Source organism: Pollachius pollachius (assembly GCF_949987615.1).
Source record: "Pollachius pollachius genome assembly, chromosome: 15".
Lineage (NCBI taxonomy): Eukaryota > Metazoa > Chordata > Actinopteri > Gadiformes > Gadidae > Pollachius > Pollachius pollachius.
The window spans coordinates 22,175,672-22,196,932 of record NC_136948.1 but is presented as its reverse complement, the minus strand read 5'-3'; the positions used below and the strand labels follow the sequence as shown (position 1 = coordinate 22,196,932).

The following is a 21,261-nucleotide window of genomic DNA, read 5'->3' as shown; positions in this document are numbered from 1 at the left end:
ACTTTAAGCTAGAGTTGCGAGTCCATCAACGTGACTCAAGGGAATCTCCGCTAAGTAACCATGGCAATTTATCCGACCAAACTAACCTGGTCGGTACCAGGCTAACTGTCAGGCTTTCTTGAGCGGTGTTTCAGAGAAGTCCCATCTGTCGGAAACAAGTGTACCATCAGAAGGTTCCGCCAAGCCTAGTCCTCACGATTTTGTCATGAATGTACATATATGAAATACAAACAGCCTGTATTTTCACTAAGGGTCTAAGATTAAATGATGCAAAATAAAATAATTAAATGAAATGCCATCTATTGTTATCTTGGATATTTTCTAAACAAACAACAACAGACAAATGTATGTATTCTATCAAAATCGGGAACCGGTGGGGGGTGGGCGCGCTAGTGCACATGCAAAGGATGTAGACATGTTTAGTCAGCGCTACTCTCCGCTACTGACAAAATCCTCTTTATACCCCGTCCTTTTTGCCCATAGACCACAAGTGTGTGTGTGTGTATATACCTCCCTAAGAACCCTATCAAACTGACAATCCAAAATGCCGAAGCCAAACGTCTCCAGCAAAGCCAAATCCCCCCACAGCCAGGCTACCGGAGCTGGAGATAGTACCATCGATAGCTGCAACCCTGCTAGCGATTCTCCCACAAGGTCGGACATGCCTCCAGATAAAACTTACGATATGTGTAAGGAACTGTGCAAAGAGGTGTAAGGGTCAGTCCTGCGCTGCATAAATGAAGTGATGAAATGACGCCTTTGAGGCCAAGTTTAAGTCACTCGCAGCTTCGCAGGCCGAACTGCAAGCATGTGTGGCTAACCAGGAGCAAGCTACTAGCGACCTTGACGTCCGCATGATAGCGCTTGAAGCTAAATGCACTGAGCTGGCGGGACGCAACACTCAGCTTCATACCAAGGTGCTTGACCTGGAGGCCCGCTCTCCGAGGCACAACATCAAAATTGTGGGGATACGGATAAGAGGGTGAGGAGGAAGGTAGACCCGCTGGATTCGTCTCCAGATTAATCCCCAAACTGCTCGTTGACAAACACTTTGGGCATCCAGTCCAAATCGACCGGGCGCACCGCTCCCTCCAGCCTTCAATCCTCCAATCCAATCCACAGCCTCCAATCACTTTCAGGAGAAGGAGTTGTTCTTCGCCTCGGCAGACAACAGTCCATGGAGTACAAGGGAGGCAAGGTCCTTATCTTCCCGGATTACACCAGCGAGGTCATGGCTCTGCGCCGTGCCTTCAGAGAAGTGCAACAGGCCCTGTGCGACGAAGGGATAAGACACGCGCTGCGATACCCGGCCAGGCTCTATGTTTACCCCCGAAACGGCTGAGCGCCCAAGATCTTCCAGGACCAGAAGGAGGTGGCGAAGTCCCTGGAAAGGAATAATGTACGAGAAGGGCAGCAGATCCATACACTGACATTCTTCATTTACCTCACGGTTGCGTCGAGGTGAGGCATGTATTTGTTGAAAGCAGCTAACTAGCTGCTCGCAGCACGGGGGCCCCTCTGCTTGGTGTTTTATATACACTATATTACAATGGCCCACTTTGAACTGCTGCCATGTTCACGCAGCCTGAGGTTTTGATACTGTTCATATTGCCACTGCTTTAATTGCTTTATATCGCGGTTCCATATAGTTCATGTTACTATAATGTAGCGGAGAGGGGACTAGTGGGAACATATTCGAGTTATTTGCCCAGTAGGTCCTTACGAGATAAATATGGGATGCTATGTGCCAGGTTCGGGGAGGCACAAGGCGGGGTGGGAAGGGATGGATGTTATTGCTCTTTTTTTTTTTTTTTTTTGTCTCCTTATTTTTCATATGGTCAGGAAGGGGAAATATTTCTGTAAAATTATTTGCTATTGATGAACAGAGTGGTGAAATTTGTGAGCTTTAATGTGAATGGGTTAAATGGACCTGTTAAACAAAAGAGGGTCTTAACACATTTGAAAAAACTGAAAATAGACATTGCCTTTGTACAGGAAACCCATCTGATACCCCTGGAACATAGAAGATTGAAAAGGGATTGGATAGGGCGTGTAATATCATCATCCTTTAACTCTTAAGCCAGGGGAGTGACCATTTTGATAAATAAGAACACCCCTGTAACAATTGGAGAAACCGTTGTTGATACATTGGGGAGATATGTTTTAGTGAATTGTCAGATTTACTCAGAACCCTGGACTCTCTTAAATTTTTATGCACCCAATTATGACGATGAGTAATTTGTTCAAGGCATATTCTTGAAGGTGTCAGGAGGACGGCAAAACATTCTTATAGGGGGTGACTTTAATTTCTACCTGGATCCTGTTCTGGATAAGTCAGCTCTATCGGTATCCAAATCTAGAGCAGCCAACATCACCATAGAATTCATGAAGGAATTAAACTTAGCATATGTGTGGAAACAAATGCACCCTCAATCTAGGGCTGGGCGATATATCGAATATATGCGATGTATCGCGAGATGTTCTCCAGGCGATGTATAAAATGCCCCTGTCGCGAACATCGAATACAAATTGGCACGTAATGTTTCTTTTTGCCGCCGCCGGCATTCTCGTTGTGTTCCCTTCTCTCGCTCTTTCCTGTGGCTCTCTGCCTCACAGACTCATATGCATTAAACACACTCACTCCCCCCGCGAGATTCTAGGATTTGTGATTTGATCGTGTGTGACGGTCGCGTGTGTGACGTCACACGCGACCGGTGAGTGAGAACAGCGACCGGTCACTCATCTCCTACCGTTGAGTGAGAACAGCGAGAGAGAGAGAAAAGGTGATGGAAACGGAGGATTTGGTTTCAAAAAAAGAATAGTACAGGATCCGTCGTCTGGCAGTGGTTTGGCTACCGAAAGGAAGATGTGGAACAAAAAACGGCTTTGAGCTCTGTTTTTGCTCGAAAATAATTAACGGTTTGAATAAATGCTGTGTTGGTAAATCTAACTTGCTGTGATTTTCCTTTTCTTATGTGCAAGTTATAAATTCTTCCAATAGAAAGCACTAATGAGTTTAAACAATATGTTGTTTCATGTAATCTACATGCAGACTTATGTTTCAGGAATACTCGAATTATTATAACATGTAGTAACATTATGCCAGACATGGTTGAATTGAGCATTTATGATGTGCTCTAGAGGAGATTCAAAATATATCGAGATATATATCGTGTATCGAGATATAGTAAAAAAATATCGAGATATTCATTTTGGCCCATATCGCCCAGCCCTACCTCAAACCCAAGATTATTCTTTCTATTCTGGACGCCACAACCCTTTTACTCGATTAATCTTGTCCTATTGTCAACACAGCTGATTCACAGAGCAGTAGAATCTGAGTACTTATCTAGTACTCAGATTCTACTATCAGATCACTCACCTCGGACCCTGTCCATTTATATGCCTGAAAAAAAATCTGAACCCTACTCTCCTTCACATTGGGCTATTCTGTGAGACGAACTGTGCCTCTTCTATAGTTTTATATTATGGGACACACTAAAAGCTTTTTTAAGGGGACATATAATCTCTTATACCAAAGGTATCAAAAATTGAAATACATGGCAGAAATAGAAAAATTGGTAGCAGACATTTTGAAATTGGAAAAGGAGTGTCAACAATCAAGGTCTAAAGAAGTACACCGGTTATTGGTAAATAAAAAGCTGAGATACAATACTTTGCATACTTATAAAATTGAAATAAACATTCTGAGAAGCAAGCAAAGGTACTATGAATTGGGGGAGAAGGCGCACAAAATTCTGTCTTGGCAACTGAGAAAAGAAGAAAGCTCTAGGATGATTAATTAAATCCAAACTGAAACAGGTTCTGTAACATATAACCCTACAGAAATTAATGATGCATTCAAACAGTTTTACACACAATTGTACACATCAGAACCACCAGAAAATCTGAGTAACATTGATGAATTTTTGTCCATGATTGAACTGCCCAAACTTGGCCAAGAAGATCAAAATAGTCTTGATCTGCTCTTTACACAAAAATAAATTGAAAAAGCTCTGGGCTCATTACAAGCAAACAAATCTCCAGAAGATAGGTTTCCTCCAGAATTTTACAGGGAATTTAAAGATTTACTCCTCCCACTCCTCATGGATGTCATCAACTTGGCCTCTAAGACTCAAACACTCCCTGAATCATTCTCCACAGCCATAATTAATGTAATTTACTAAAAAAATAGAAATTGAAATGCTCTTCATATCGTCCAATTTCCTTGTTAAATGCAGATTATGAATTCATTTCCAAGGCCCTGGCTAACAGAATTAGCCAATACCTGCCACAATTAATAAATCCAGACCAGTGTGGCTTTATTTCAAAGTGCTCCTCAACTAATAACCTATTTAGGCTCTTTATGTTAGGGGAGCGATAGCTGCTGGACCCAAGGGCAGAACACAGAGACAGGACAGGAGTGACGGTGAACAGGTTTATTGAGTAAAACCAGGAGTGAGGCAGGAGGTAGGTTGGAGAGTGAGGCGCATCATGAGGAGGGAGTGAAGACTGCAGGCTGGAGGGGACGATCCAAAGACTGTAGGCAAGAGAAAACAAAGGTGAGGCACGAGAACTCAACAAGAGAAAACACTAGAGAGAGTATACACTAGACGGTGGAGATTTCCACATGCAGCATTTCTTGATGTATATTTGTAAAGGGAGATCTTGTACCTTTTTTATCGCAAATAAATGTCACTTTTATAATAGGAGTATTACTAATATAATACAATAATTTGAACTATTACTTTTTTAAAGTAAACATGTAATCATTCAAATTATTTTATTATATTAGTAATATTCCTATTACAAAAGTATACATATATCTCATGTTGCCATTCTGTATGATGAGTTTTAGTAGCCCATATATTGATTTTGCATAAATAACGTGAATACCTTGTGCATGTGTGTATTTATTGCACTTATCTGTTCTGTTTAATGTTAATTTGTATATGAAAACACATGGTTATAGTTACATAAATACATGTCTGTACAGGGTGGGGATTTCAACATGCAGCCTTTCTTGATATTTGTAAAGGGAAATCTTGCACCTATTTTAGAACATTATTAATTTTTTTTTTAGAACCTAACAAAATTATTCAGAAGTATGCAGTGTCATCTCTGACGTTTATAACAAACCAAAACATTTAAAAATCGGTTGAAAATTGAGCAAGTTATGGTCATTTAAAAAGTACATGTAGCACTACTAACACAATGTTATGGGTGGGCAGCTGACTGTGGCAAGATGGCCGCCGGTGCGGACGTTCGACTCCATTGGCCAGCAGCGCGGACGAGACATCTAGTGTTCTATACACAGTCCCTCCAGAAAAATGCGGCGTTTTTTTGTGATTGTTGCGGCCAAAAATCCTTGATTATGCGGCACGTTTTCTTAAAAAATGCGATGAAATATGCGGCATATTTATGCAATTTTATACGATGAAATTGCGGGAACTTGCAAAAATGCAGCTTTTCGATGACGTTCACGTCGCGTAATTACGTCACTTCATAACATTCCCAAGGCAACAGGGGGAAATGGCTGCTCTTGAGTGAAGTAAACGCAACATTTTTCAACTTTCTGCTAAGATATATGTGACTTTTTTGCAACGAAAATGCGGGGATTATGAAATCATGCAGGACCTACATATTTTGCGCGGAAATCTGCAATTTATGCACTGAAAGTGCGGCATATTTGAAAAAATGCGGCCCCGCATGAATATGCAGACTTTGGCTGATTATGCGTTGAATTATGCGATCGCATAATCGCGTTTTTCTGGAGGGACTGTATATATATCTATGGCTGCAGTTGCAAGGGTAAAAGGTGCTGATCCTTTTTTGCAGTTTACTACTGGCTGAGTTTTGTTCAACAAAGCACGTACAGACTCTGCCTCCAACAAGTGGATTGGTTGAAACAAATAAGAAGCGAAATAAAGTCTAACGCCCAAATCACCCAGATTTGAGCTTGTCTGCCATCTGAATTATTCATCTAAAATCTGATTTGTGAGACTAGTAGCTTCAAAGAACTGAATTTGTCATGAAAATCAGTACCTGGCTTTCAGTAGCTAACATATGGAGGGTGCATGTGTGTGTGTGTGTGTGTGTGTGTGTGAGTGTGAGATCAGGAAGCGGCATGGTGCGTTTACCTCCAAACAGCTGCTCTATCTGGAGAACTACCAGCCGAAACTGCCTGCGCTCCGAGGACGCCGTCGGACAGAGCTGCTCTGTGCAGTAGATGAGAACAACCAAACCTCTAGTAACTTAGTTAATAACTATGCACTAAACCAGTGATCAGGAACGGGCCATCTGCAGGGGCCAAGGATGTTTGGATTAAGATTGGTACCACACTGTCCATTCTTTTGGTTTGACCTGACAGTCATTTCAATCAGAAACGGCTGTTGCATTAACTGTGTAAAAAAATGGATATTGATTGTTGATTTTATCCGGTACATCTATCTGTAATTCTGTACGCTTTCACATGCATTGTGAATGTCAATGTTATGTCTGCCAAGGCAAACATCTTCAGTGAATAAACAATGATCAGTGATGAGTGAAATTTGTATTCAATTGTCATCAAAAACTCGGCTTTGGGTTATCAGTGTGTGATTGTGCCGCGTGCGTCCAGCTGTCATTGGGCGTCCATTTGACAGCACTGCATCAGTATCAGTGTTGCCTTGCTGCTCTTCTGTTCTTGCTTTTTCATTTTCACACATGCCATGACAATCACGCACAACAAATAAGTGTGAATTTAGCTTCGCTGCGGTACTCACCAAAGGAAGCCTCTGTGAGTTTGGTGGTGTCGTCCTAATATCTGTCTCTGGTCCACTGATTGGTTGAATGATTGACCAAAACAGTAATGGTACATAAGTAAGTTCTGAGAAACCTTTAACATGGTGCAATGTGCTGGGTTGTTAGGAATCCAAGAGCCTACAAAACATCAACAGGGGGAAACAGCCCTTAACCGAGAATATTTTCACGAAAACAAAGGACAGACGACGAGGAGAGAAAAAGGATTCTATGGGCCCATGAGGAATAGACAAATCACAAACCATGGATGCGTCATTTCAACTATGCAAGTTCTTGAGCCTCCTATGATGGGTCTCTTTAGCAGAGCTGTGGTGCGTATGTTATAGCATACCAGTTCAGTTCAAGAGGTTGACTCCGACAACCTCTTAGGGAAGGTTGAGAGAAACTAAGATGGAACTCTCTTTCTGTGTGAGGGTGTGACCAAGGATGACCTCGATTTATGCAATCTTAAAGGTGAAATAAATCGCAAGATAACAATTAAGTTTAAAATATAGTGTCACGAATATTATGCGATTCAATGTAACATGGATCAACATTGAGAGTAACATTTGGACAAAAAGGCGAAGGGATCGGCGACAGTAGGAGTATGATGTCCTGATATTATTTGTCAATCTTAAAATAATCCACTGTAGACCTCACAATCACAAGAACACAAGAAAAAAAGCAGTAACAAAAAGGATGATCGCTATTTATGCCTACCCAATACATTTTGGGATAATATGTGTATTTATAAAAAACTAAACCTTAAGGCATTCTGAGGTCTACCCAGTCTATATGGGAAGTTGTAACCATGTTATTAAACTGACTGACAGCCCTCCTTTCTTAAATGTTCTGGAGTTGGTGTGATAGATAGATAGATATAAATAATTAAGACCCTTATGGCTGATGGGTACAAGAGGGCAGGCCAACAACTCGTGGGGAGTTGGTGTTTTTAAACTTTAGATTGATGATGTCATTGAACACACACACACGCACGCACGCACACACACGCACGCACGTACGCACGCACGCACGCACGCACACACACACACACACACACACACACACACACACACACACACACACAGACACACAAAGGCAGGATATCCTAATGTTGTGTTGTCCCTTTGTGAAGGGACACCGGTCAGACCACGGACAGGGAGCTCAGAAAGTCCACCCAACAGCAAAGTCGTCCGTTTAAACGTTCAGGCCACCGAGGATGAGTATAGGCCTACAGGAGCCGGAGTTTGTGAATAGATCCTCTCTCTTTGGACGTCTCTGGACGGATTGGGTCATCTAGTGATGGTCGACTCATTACCCGACCTCCTTCCAGTCTTACCTACATTTTCACTACTCATCGAGAGAATACAGTTGAACAACGAAAAAAAAACCCAGCAGAAGAAGTGGAAAAGGACATGAGGCTACCATTGGAACAATGGGTGTGTTATTACATTAGACCGAACCCACAGACATTAACCTAAAGAGGATTGTGAGGAGAACGGACAACATTTTGATTGGATCTCCAGATGGACATGTTACCGGTGAGTTTACACCCCGTTACCGGGGAGTTCACACCCCGTTACCGGTGAGTTCACACCCTGTAACCGGTGAGTTTACACCCCGTAACCGTTGAGTTCAGTAACGGTCCCTGAATGTTACTTTTGGTAAGGTTTTGGTTGCAGTGTGTTGCAATGTGGTTACAGGTTTGGTTCCCTCAACGTTCCCCCAACCTTTGTAGAAGGTTATTTTTTGGTTCTCTTTTGGCTGCATTGACATTCCCGACCTTAAAGATATCTTGGTATTATAAATTGATTAGTTGCACCTGCCTGTGCATGAGCATATTGTCAGTAATGAATGAACAGGCAAATTTGGCAGGAAAATGAAAAAGACTACAATAATAAGGCAGAGTAATAATGACCAAAAATATAAATAATAATGCAAAAAATGAAACAAAAAAAAAAGCTGCAGAAAAAAGGGACGCGGTAGATGGCCTAAAAGAACAAGAAACAAAACTTTGAACTCAAGAACAATGAAAACAAGTTCACAAAAGCATGACAAACCGACCCTGCTTTTTCTGATCACCACAAGAGATTGAAAGTTATCCCAGTCATTTCATTATTTTGAACATTCACCAACCGAGACAAATGGAATAATAATTTAAATTAACTGTCTGTGTGGGGCAAACTTGAGTGCTTGCCCAATGAACTCCTCAAACTCTGCTTCTGTCTGTCCGGGGAAATTCTAGCAACAGGTTGCTAGAGTAGAAGTCACAATAAAGCAAAGTTACTCATCGAAACCGTGCCAGTTCTTTTTTTCAATATGTTGATGTGAGCTATTATTTTTTTCTGGTATTTTGAACATTGAGCGCCCTTTTTGGTTTGTCTAGGATGAAATACAGTGGTTGAAACAAGTATCGTAGCGAAATACAGTTTATATCGTGTTTTATTGCACATTTAGCGCATTTTGTAAATCCCATTGATTTCTGTTGAAAGACTCATTGCTCGTTGGCCGGAAACAGAAAGGGGTGGTGTTCACGTTTGGTTGTAGTCTTTTCGCTCGGTTCTAGCCCTACTGTTGGGACGGAGAACCAAGTGAAAAGACTACAACCAAACGTGAACAGCCCCCCTTTCCGTTTCCGGCCAACAAGCAATGATTCTATGAGGTATTCTAGTCCGCTGAGCTATGAGCCAGAGAGCAAATGTTACGGATTGTGCATATTTATAATTCGAAATTCGTCCAAGCCTTTATGCCAAAGATATTCTAGGGTCTATAGCATATATCCGCATTGTCTGATTACAGTTTAATTCATCTTTCACAATTTAACAGCTCTCGTTTTGAAGAATAATCACCGCGCCATTCGTTTGAATGGGAATCGCGCCAGTCTATACTTTCAACATAAAGTGTACATATTTATAATTTGAAATTCATCCCAGCCTTTATACCACAGATACTATAGGGTCTATAGCATATAACCGCGTTTTCTGATTACAGTTTAATGTAACAGAAAGCTGACAAAATCGCTAATTAACGCCGCAACTGGAAATTAACCACACAGAGATAACCATGGCAACCTGTCATGCAACAAAATTTATTTTGGCGATCATTCTGCGCGCGCATCCGCCGTGTTGATAAACAAATAACCCCCCTATTGAACGAAGTTAAACCGAGTGACCGTGCTGTTCACAGACACCAGAATGAACGAGTTCACAGTAACGTTCATCAGGCAGTAATACAGTACGTTCAGTTCACGTTCGCCAAAAATATGAACGAGTTCATGAACTATCGTTCAATGAACGCGTTCAGGCACAACACTGCCAATCACCAATGATGAATGTCAGTGTAGGACACTACAGCGCAGGCAACTAAGAAATAATCATATTAATTAATTAAAGTACAATGATAAGTAATGCAATTTATATTAATGACCTCATGTCGGAAAAAAAAAAGTAAAGTACTGCTACTCCGACCATGGAAACAGAAATTGTCGGAGTGTTGGGACGTTTGAAAACAATGGAAGTGCCGCCACTACGACAATTAGACGTCAATGTTGGACTGGCGTTGTGTCTGAATGGAAGGCGGTCCCCCAATAAATTGCTGTAACCGATTGTTTCATTGCAAATTAGCGCAAAGCGCATCCCCTTGCTTAAATGATCCTTGTCTATTCACACTTGATTGGTTACATGCACGTGACATTCTGCCACTGCACAAATGCATAGCATGCACCGCACGGAGCACCTGTAGCTCAGAGATCTTCACATCATTCTGCCTCAGCAAACATTACAGAAAAAAAAGAAAAGAAAATAAAAAAAGAATGGATCGCGGCCGGAAGCCGACTCCCATCGCTGACTTAAAAGAGCCGGCTCTTTGAACCCGCTCGTTTGCGACCGACCCATCACTCCAGTCCCTCCCAAAATCCCCACTGACCCAATTCAAGCTTGGACTTTTCGATTCTGTTTCTAAATGTTGGGACTGATGAACGCTGATCTCTGGGGGTTATTTGAACGTTCATTGTGAAATGGTCCTACTGTAAAAGGAGCGTCGGGAACCCTGCATGTCTTTGCGCACCGACGCCATTAATTAAGGGAATGCTGAGAGAATGCTCGAGAGTCGAGAAAAATAAAACTTAATATGCAAACACGTTATGTGCAATCGAACAACTGCAAGCAGGCCTATGGCATGTACAAATAAGACTGTTGTTATTCTGTGGCTCAATCAATTTCACCTCACCGGTTCTGATCATCTCCGAGGTCCGGTATATTGTCCGGTATATTGTATAACAGTCTATGTTTAATGGACGGCAAAAACTGTAGGTTCATTTTTATTGATCCCCTTCGAGAAATTACGTTTAAAGGGGTGGGTCTAGGCTATATTCTCGCCTTTCTCCTTTGTAAAGCGTATTGTATTGTCCTTGTGCCGATATGAAGTTAACTGTGCCCATTCCTTGATTCGTTCTGCCGTGGCATTCCAAACAATTAATTTCGTTCCTATGTTCTATGTCCTAACGAATAAATGGTCCAGTTTTAAGTTTCATAGAATATTTATACATTCCAAGGGCATTATCAATAAGTGCACGCTCTGCCACTCGTAAAATACACTTGTAAAATGCAGTCGTCAATTGATGAAATAGGTTATTTCATACAACCAAATTTGGAATTAATCAAATAAATTACAGATAAATAATACTGAAATCTTTTTTGTTGAACACAATAGAATGAAATATTTATGATCCCCCAATAGCCGCATCTACATGGACACTTCTGATCCGATTAGAAGTGGAAGAGCAGCTCAATCGGAATAAAAAATGATCATGTATACGCCTCAATCGGAATACAATTCTCTGATCGGAAAATAATTCCATGCGGAATGGAAGAGGTGGTGTAGTCCGCTATAATCGACATGTACTATACACTCAATCCGATTGGTTTAGGGTGGGTGCGGCTCCATTTTAACTTTGAGAGCTGGCATCAGCAGCTGCAGTAGTTCACAGTTGGCCCGTCTGTACTTTTATGCACACCAAACTTGTCCACTGTCTAGAAAAGTGGATTTTTTGCCTGAATCACGTCTTTCTCATCACGCCGCAAGTCCGGTAATTTATCGACCCCATTATTCGGGATGAACCCCCCGTCATTCCGATAATGACCAGAGTTCTGTACATTATCCCGTACATAACAGCACTCTCTCTCCAAACAGTCTTGGCTGCACTCTCATCCAAATACCTATTGTTAGCGGCGGAGGAGGGGGTAGATATAAAGACCGGACGAGAAACTGACGTCGCTGTGCTGTCCTCCTTCTTCTTAATTGAAGGAGCAGGCAGAGAAAAGCTCTCTCCTGCTGGGCTTTTATTAAAATCATAAAAATGTCGCCGCCGGTCCAGATGTGTCAGGTGTGCGCGAGAGACATAGGAACGTACGCTTACCACTTTTGTAAATGCCATATATACAGCACCTTCAAATCACATGATAGGAATAGATGTACTCTGATTAGAAATCGAATCAGATCAGAAGTGTAGTCCTACATGTAAACGCGGCTAGTGATTGGTAGAATGGCGGAATGGCGGTACTAAAAGTTGACGGAATGGGGGCATGTCTGAATGGGGGCATGTCGGAATGGCAGCCTGTCGGAATGGCAGCCTGTCGGAATGGCAGCATGTTGGAATGGCAGCATGTCGGAATGGCAGCATGTTGGAATGGCAGCATGTCGGACTGGCAGCACGTCGGAATGACAGCAAGTAACCCAAGGCGGGGGCTGTAACTGCAAGTGAAAAACGTTTTCTGAACAAATCAATACTTTTTTTTTTGGAGTAAAACTTTATCGTACAACATGGTGATCATTCAATTGTTGACATCCATCCTCCTTATATTCATCATATTATTATTTCATGTCAGAACATTGTGTGTGTAGGCTGACGTATGACGCACAACGCAGCACACGCAATGCGCGAAAGATCGATAGAGCTAAGTTGCAACATGAGAAGTGAATTTCAGATTTTTAAAATACTGGCCCCAAAAAAGCCAAACTTCAAAAAAGCAGCCAGACAGCCGACTCCCTGCCAGCGGCCCCCTGCCTCTCCACCACCCCTGAGAGGGGGAGTTCAGAACAGCTATGTAGCGGAGAAAACGACTGCAGCAGTGCTAACCCCCCTCCGGTCGGTCCTATGTTGGATTAATCCCTCACCTGCGGCACCACCAACTAACTCTGTTGGTGAAGAGAGCCCTGGCAGCCAAAGGAGCTTGACTTCCCAGCCAGGCGCTCTGGAAATGAAAACGTATTCATTTATTTTTACGTTAAGTTGAACTTCTCTATTGTTACGTTAGTTATAATAAGTAAGATTTCTAGGCTTTGACCCCTCAGTCATAGCAGGAAAAACATAGTAGTGTGTGTGTGTGTGTGTGTGTGTGTGTGTGTGTGTGTGTGTGTGAGCTATAGTTAAGTTCAAGTGCCTCGTTCTGTTGCTACCCGTATAGTGTAGCTATACGGGTAGCAACAGTAGCATAGCTGTGACTCTGTCAATAATAAATCGTCTTCTGATTAGAAATAAACCTGCATTCCGTGTGTGATCTGTCCATAGCTGAATCTGGCAGGCTACTGTGCTGCTTTTACATTCAGCGTGTTGGTGTAAAACATGTCTGTTGTAGTGTAAAACATTCTAAAACTGATGCAAAATGTTGCTGGCCGTATTAATACGAAAACCATGAATGTTGCGCAGCATTTATTATGACGTCATCATATAGACTTTCTCTCAGCACCGGACTGACTTCCCGCGTCCCTGCGCACATTGGTGGACAGCTTCTTGATGTCGGACCGGATTAATCTGGAATGAAAGGCCAGACAATCTGTACTGATTGGGATTACTATTGGAAAAATGTAATTGTGTAAATAATGTAGTCTGTACTGAAGAAGTATTGAAGAGATTTTACTATCGCTAGAGGAGTCTGAATCAAATCTCCTAGGGCGTTTATGCTGCCTTGATGTAGGGATGGTTGCGTCATCCTCTGTCCAAACACTAAAGAAGTCCATCACCAGCCGACAATTCTCTGCTTTGGTGTCGGAATCTATGGAAGAACAAAAACGTTTTTTGAGCCAGTAGCAGAACCAAGCGGTATTTCCACACAGAAAATGTGTTGAATATTGATGGAGAGAAACCTATTTTTAAGACACGTCGGCCAGTGAAATATTTGATTTAAAAGAATAAATGAAAATCTCACTTTATGAGGTTTCCTAACATTAATATGAGTTCCCATAGCCTGCCTATCGTCCCCCAGTGGCTAAAACTTCCATCCAGTGTAAAACGAGCACTAGGTATCCTGCTTGCCTTTGAAAAAATGGAAGCTCAGGCGGGCTGATTTGTAATGTGGCCCCATATGTCATCATATGGGGCCAAGTTACCTCCCCTTTCTCTGCCTTGCCCGCCCAGAGAATTTGGCCCGCCAATGAGACAATGAGCTACGACCGTGCAAGCACCACATGTGTGTGTGTGTGTGTGTGTGTGATTACACACACTGTTACGCAAGTGTTGTACACTTCTTTGTTATTTGGATAACTGTTGTGCTGTTGCTGTTATGGAGCATAACACGTCGGTTCTTTGACGTCTCTGGTATTTCCACAACGAGACTGTAGTTGGGGTTATCTCAGCCATGGTTGAGAAGGAATTGGGGGAAAGGTACTTTGGCTTTGACTCCCTGAAGTACATGAACTGTGACATGGAGGAGAAAGGGATTGTTGCCCGGGTTGTCTCCCTCCGGAGTCCCGCTGCCTGCTGCCCGCTGCCGCGAGGCACCAACAACACAAAGCACCACCGCCCGGCAGCCGGCAGCAGGCACAACGCGCGGTTCAGTCTACTTCAGATTGATGTGGAAGTGGAAGAACCAGAGACATCGGAGAACCCGACGCAGTCGTTTGAGATTCATTATATCGTCTGGAGGCTCACACAGCTTTTGGCCGTGATAATATATATTATATGATATAGATATGCGATACATCCACTGTAAACAGAGCGCATGGTACCGTGGCTGCAAGCTGCTCAGGGCCACACCCCCACCCTCCTCCTTGACCCGCCTCTCTCCTCCTCATTTGCATTAAAGCTACAGACACCGAAACGGCGCGTTTGGGGAAAGCTCAATGTGCGACTGGCTCGTAGTGGCTGATATTCTGCACCACGGCTGGATTTCGGGAACGTCTTCAAATACTGTGTTAGGGGCCCACTAATATCTATATTAAAGCATCCATAAAGTAGCATGCCATCGGACCTTTAATATTAGAGTATGATCATGGGAAAGTACAGGCAGAAAAGTTTTCAAGGTCTAACTCAGTGAGAAAATGGCTTAACAAGATTCTTATAGGGAAACGTTTGCATTGTGGGTAGTGAATACACAGCTAATGGTGTGTTCAAGATGCCTCGGACACCAGCCTTCCGAATTGCAAGTGGGAAAATCTCTTGCGGCATTTCGCGGAGGCACGCCCTTTTGGTCGGGCCCCCTCGGAATTCTGAGACACACCGAGGTACACCGAGGTCAGTGAATATGCTCCCAACAAAAATGTCTGAGCCCGTAAAAATATTTATTTATTTAATTTGTTTTTGTACCAAGTTGGTCATTTTAATGTCGATTTGAAATGCTCTTACACACTTCATTACATGGCTACTTTATTCCGGTCACTAATAAGTCTTGCTGTGCGTGCAATACAATGTTAAGTTGTGTTGTTTGTTTTCAGGCTGGTTTGCTAAAGAGGCTAATGTAGCTAACAATAAACAATGACTACTAGCCAATGACACAATCACAAAGACGAACGGGAACGCTACAATGATACGAGACAGGAAATGACGTCACGAAATGACGTCACAACAACGTTGCAACTCGGAAGACTGAGGGGTATTCCATCAACCAAGCTAAAGGCAAAGCCGGGCTTATTTCGCTTAGCCTTGCTACTTTCAGCTTGAGTTGCGTTCCATTAACGTGACTTATGGGAAGCTCTGCTAAGTAACCACGGCAACTTATCCGACCAAACTAACCTGGGGGCTCTACCAATAGTCGAATCTCCTAACCTTTATGCCTCCTTTCTTTAACGTTTGTGGAAAACGTCATCGGGTCAAGGAGGGATGAAAAGGTGCTTTCTTTCGAACATAGGAAAAGACAGCACTGTTTAAAATGAATTCGACTCCACTTTACCTAACCGACGTCATTGCGCGACGCTGGGTATTGCCGACCTCTAGCGTCTCTAGAGTCTCCCTAGTGTTTAGCGGTCTGCACAGCCGCCCCAGACGGTCAGCAGGGAACACGTCTAAATGCATGGACGTCATTATTTGACACTTTAGTATGGTTAAACATGACTATAAATCATTATAACAATGTTTATAGGTCATAAAAGTCGAAAAAGCATAATAGCTGTTCTTTAAACAACTCCATCAACAGATCTCCCAGTATCCTGGGTGAAAAGAACGGTGTTGGGCTTGTATTGTCAAATGTTTCTGTTGTTTTTTTGTTTTTGAGATTGTGATGTGCAGAGTGCCTTCGCCTCCATTTTTATTCCAAATGATTCCCTTATAAATCCTTTATTTGTTTGGAGATGAGGAATCAGTAATTTTGTACTAGTAAAAAGATATTGCCATTAAGATACCAACATTCAAGAATGTTTTCACATGTTGGAATGTACAGGGAAATACAAAAATATTACCCTTCCTCAAGTCCATTGTCCAGTGTTAATCTATAATAATCTATAGATAGATGATAAAATATAATATGCATAATATAATATAATCGCTTGCCATAGATTATATTATGGTTTCTGAATTGCACAAGGGTTTAAAAACATAACCAATCAAGAAACATAGAATGTGTACGGTACATAAGAAAAGCCTGGAGTTAAAACAAATGGGGAAGATATACATTAGAAGAGCCTGGAGTTAAAACAAATGGGGTAGATATACATTAGAAGAGCCTGGAGTTAAAACAAAGGGGGTAGATATACATTAGAAGGACCTGGAGTTAAAGTGAAGATGGTAGATATACATTAGAAGGACCTGGAGTTAAAGTGAAGATGGTAGATATACATTAGAAGGACCTGGAGTTAAAGTGAAGATGGTAGATATACATTAGAAGAGCCTGGAGTTAAAGTGAAGATGGTAGATATACATTAGAAGAGCCTGGAGTTAAAGTGAAGATGGTAGATATACATTAGAAGAGCCTGGAGTTAAAGTGAAGATGGTAGATATTAGTGCTGTCAAGCGATTAAAATATTTAATCGCGATTAATCGCATCAATGTCATAGTTAACTCGCGATTAATCGCGATTAATTGCACATTTCTTTATATACTAAATATCCCTTGATTTTGTGCTGCTAGCCTTTTAATGAGATCAGAGTGTTGAGAAGGACAGTAATAAAATATATTTGGTAAGATGGATATAAGAGACCCGCAGTGAATTCAACCCGGTCCACTTGACATCAGGGAGGTGCATGACAGTGGTAGGCCTACCGTAAAACTTCAATAGCCCAGGCTTTTATTTGTTTCAATCACTGAACTTTCGAACAAAACTCTTGCTCATTAAAGGTGGGAAATACTATAACATTTATTATTTAAACCAGCATGAATATTCCTACCGTACGAAGGCCTATACACATTACCAGGCTATCAAATAACACCTACACACACACACGGCGGCGGAGTGGTAATCGGGAGAGCTGGGGTGGGCCGTTAACGTTTCGGGGCTATGGGGCTGATTACTGCGGGATAACAATATTGCGTTTATAAAAGTTTCTTGCAGCGCCGTCCGACAGCCTGAGCTGTGCGCCCACAACCTCTCACTCACTCAACAGCCGTAACACTCAAAAACTGTCAACGTCGCAACCAAGTCGATTTTGTCTAGAGGGGAGTAACTGAGCGCCCCCTTCCGAAGTGGTACAGCCCAGGTGGTCCTTGAACTGCGATTGGTCGGAAAGAGGTAACAGCTAATGACAACATTGAACTCTAGTACCAGGCTCAAACAGAGTGACACACAAACACACACACACTTTTAAGGAGTTTTTGTGCGGCGTGCTTGTTGTTTTGTTTCCGGTGTAGCTAGATCCGGTATGGTTTTGGAGTTTTTCTTAAGTGACTAGTTGTTGCTAGACAGCAGGTGAAAAAACGACAATGTTTGCCAAACCAAAAGAGCGTTAATCGCGCGATAAAAAAATTAACGCCGTTAAAATTGGTTTGCGTTAACGCCGTTAATAACGCGTTAAACTGACAGCACTAGTAGATATACATTAGAAGAGCCTGGAGTTAAAGTGAAGATGGTAGATATACATTATATAGGTGCCCTTGGGCAAGGCACCTGAAACCCCCCACTTGCTCCCCGGGTGTGGACCTCTGTGTGTGTGTGTGTCTTGATGCGTCAAAAGCAGAGAAGAATTTCCTCCTAAAAAGTGATAACTTAACTTAACCATTGATCACATTTTGAAGACACAGACATCTCGATTGCTTCTAAATTTGTACATAATAAGATATATTAAACACACAATTTACCACATAATAAGATATATTAAACACACAATTGACCACATAATAAGGCACCCATATATATGTACGGTATCCTTTGTTGACAGAGTGGTATTGTGTCTTTTTCACGGGTGATTCTGGGTCGGCTAGGTGCATCAATACACTGGGTCCTTTCGGGACACACGTCACCGCCAAACAAATACAACAAACACGTTAACACATCCGCTGTGGCAGCGACACACCATGGCAATACGGAGAAAACCATCTGGAGGTCTTCACTGAGTCCCCCCAGCGCAGCAGTCAGGTGTCAGCGTGTCCCCCCCTCTTCTTCTGCCAGGTGGTCCTCACCGTGTACCTCAGCGACGGCCAGCAGATGCTCACCGAGGCCCCGGTCATCCCAGCCACCACGGTGATGGACGTGGTGGAGTACTGCCAAGAGGCCGGGGAGGGCGGCTGCCACCTGGCCGAGGTGTGGAGCGGCCACGGTGAGTCCGTCCCTCCTTCTGCCTGTTTGTCTGTCCCCCTGCGCGTCTATGTCTGTCTGTCCGTCTGTCCGTCTGTCCGTCTGTCCTGTCTGTCTGACTTCTCTGGAAATGAACACAATGGAGAATTGGAACAAGAGAATAATAGGCTGTTTATACGATTTGGGAACAGATTCTGTTGTACGAGAGACATACAAGTTATATGTAGACCATGGTTTTGCTAAACAGTCTCCGGATATGAGCCTTGTGAGATCATCCCGATATTGAAGTTTGTGCAGCCAGAAAGGATGTCATCAGGTCTTGGCAGCGATAGATACGCCCGCAGTAAAAACCTTTTCTCTGAGAAAAGCTTTCCGTGACCATTATTTTCATTAAAAAAGTTGTGATTGCTCTGCGGATCACCCCACCTCCATTGGTGCTGATTCTGTCGGCTGCAGCGCTCCTTACTGCTCGTGAACTGATATTAAACTGAGTGAATTTAACCCACGCTCAAATACTTTATAGTGTGAAATGACCCATTAAGGAAGCTGTGTGCTGCCAGATACAATGACAGCTGACACACACACACATACACACACACACACACACACACACACACACACACACACACACACACACACACACACAATCCGTATCTCTCCACATCGTTAAAATATACAATTTGTCTGAAGAGTTGACAAATAGCAGCCCCACCATTCCCTATGACTCTTGTATTCTATTTCTCTGGTTAATATACGAATACTGTCCAACCGAAGAGCATCTGACCCCCTACCTGTGCCCCGCTCAGAGCGAGTTCTGCCCCCTGACCTGCTGCTGCTGGACCTCCTACATCAGTGGGGCCCCCGCGGGTCAGAGGTCAGCTTCTACCTGAGGCACAGCCCCTCCCTGAACCAAGGTAACTATTCTCACCTTGTTGTTCCAATAGGTGCCGCTCTGTGTTTATTGTATTGATACTTTGTTCTACTGGGAGTTAAAGCCGAGATAAAATAGAACCAATGCCTCTCCCTCTGCGGTCACTCAGTTAATGACTACTGTATCAGTATATTATATGACAAACATAATAACTACGGACCAATGTAGCTATACTACATTATGGTGTAAGACTGGGTTGGTATTGAGGATAATTTACTATCTGCTATACTACTATTTGCATTCATTCATTTTTTGTTATTGTTAAAATAAGTTATTTTAATTTATATGTTATATGGTTTTGTTTTTTTTCTGCACTGTATTGGTTGAATTTGGGTTTAAGTTGCACAACATTGTGTGCTTACTTTGTGTCCCACTCTTTGTCACCGTTGTTGTTTGTGCTCTTATGTCCATGACGATCCTTTATATGATATTTGTATTGCCTTGTTTTGTCTCGCTTCTCATTGTGACTGTTGGCTTGCCTTCCACTTTGAGTGCTGCACTGTTTATGTTAAATGTATTTGTGTTATGAGTGTTGTTGATGTCACATTGTGCTGTGTAATACACACAGGCAGCAGTCCACATCCATTACAGAAAAACACAACCATCAGAGAAACAGAGTTAGCTGACGACGGCACGGTAAGACCACAGACAAACACTCACACCCAATACAAATACACACACATACGCACACAAATCCATAATTGTTTGTGTCATCTAAAGCTGCATGTCTCAAAACATCTCTCTTATCAGCTAAACACTACTATTTTTGTTATACACATTCAGTGTCTAGTGTGTTTTATATTCTGTTATCTTCCTAGTGTGTCCCAACGTTATGTGAGGTAAGGGAGAGGTATGTACAATACATTATTAAATACAAGGAATCTAAGTTACTGTGCACACGATGAAAATACAAAAATAGAATGCAAAATACAACCTCACTCCAAGGTATTTGAGTGTGAGGAAACGGTGTGTACTATTTTAGAGCATTGGTAATATGTGCAATAATAAGTAGACAAAAGGGGAGGGTTGAGGGGCAGTGTCGCATGGCTTCAGGAATGTTTGGTTATGACGTATATGAATGACATGGTTATGTTTCGCGGTGAATGTCTCTCCAAGGGCCCAGGACCCTATGTTGGCGTCACTCGATTCTAATAGATTCCATCAACACATGCAACACAGCAGACACGTACGCTCGCATGCAAGCACATGAACACACACGCAAACACATACACGGTGACACATTCACTGAAAGCTGCAAATGTGCATCTATGTGTGAGTTGTTGGTCAGTAAACATTTGCCTACCTCAAGATCTTATCTTGTCTTTATATTTCTGTCCGTTTACCTAATGCTGTTATGATCTGTAATGTTATTGTACTGCAATAAAGGTTGACTGATGTCACCTTGGCTCTTTTAAGTGACTCATAGATGTTTGGAGTCAATGGGAGTGAGCAAGGTCTAGACAGGGCCTTTGTGTGAATAAGACCTCCATTGACTTCCATTGCGAGTCTTTGCGTGTGTGTGTGCGTGTGTGTGTGTGTGTGTGTGTGTGTGTGTGTGTGTGTGTGTGTGTGTGTGTGTGTGTGTGTGTGTGTAATCTAGCACTTGGTCAGTCA

At 42.5% G+C, this 21,261-nt stretch overlaps 1 protein-coding gene across 1 annotated transcript in view; it reads left to right on the top strand.

Annotated features, from left to right (window-relative positions):
* The first annotated feature begins 8,160 nt into the window (after positions 1 to 8,160).
* LOC307087072 (apoptosis-stimulating of p53 protein 1-like) overlaps positions 8,161 to 21,261 on the top strand; it is a 51,686-nt gene continuing 38,585 nt past the window's right edge. The window contains exons 1-4 of the mRNA XM_079752512.1: positions 8,161 to 8,321; positions 18,591 to 18,738; positions 19,523 to 19,630; positions 20,216 to 20,283. Coding sequence (XP_079608638.1) covers positions 8,307 to 8,321; positions 18,591 to 18,738; positions 19,523 to 19,630; positions 20,216 to 20,283 — 339 coding nt within the window. The 5' untranslated portion in view covers positions 8,161 to 8,306. The remainder of the gene's footprint in view (positions 8,322 to 18,590; positions 18,739 to 19,522; positions 19,631 to 20,215; positions 20,284 to 21,261) is intronic.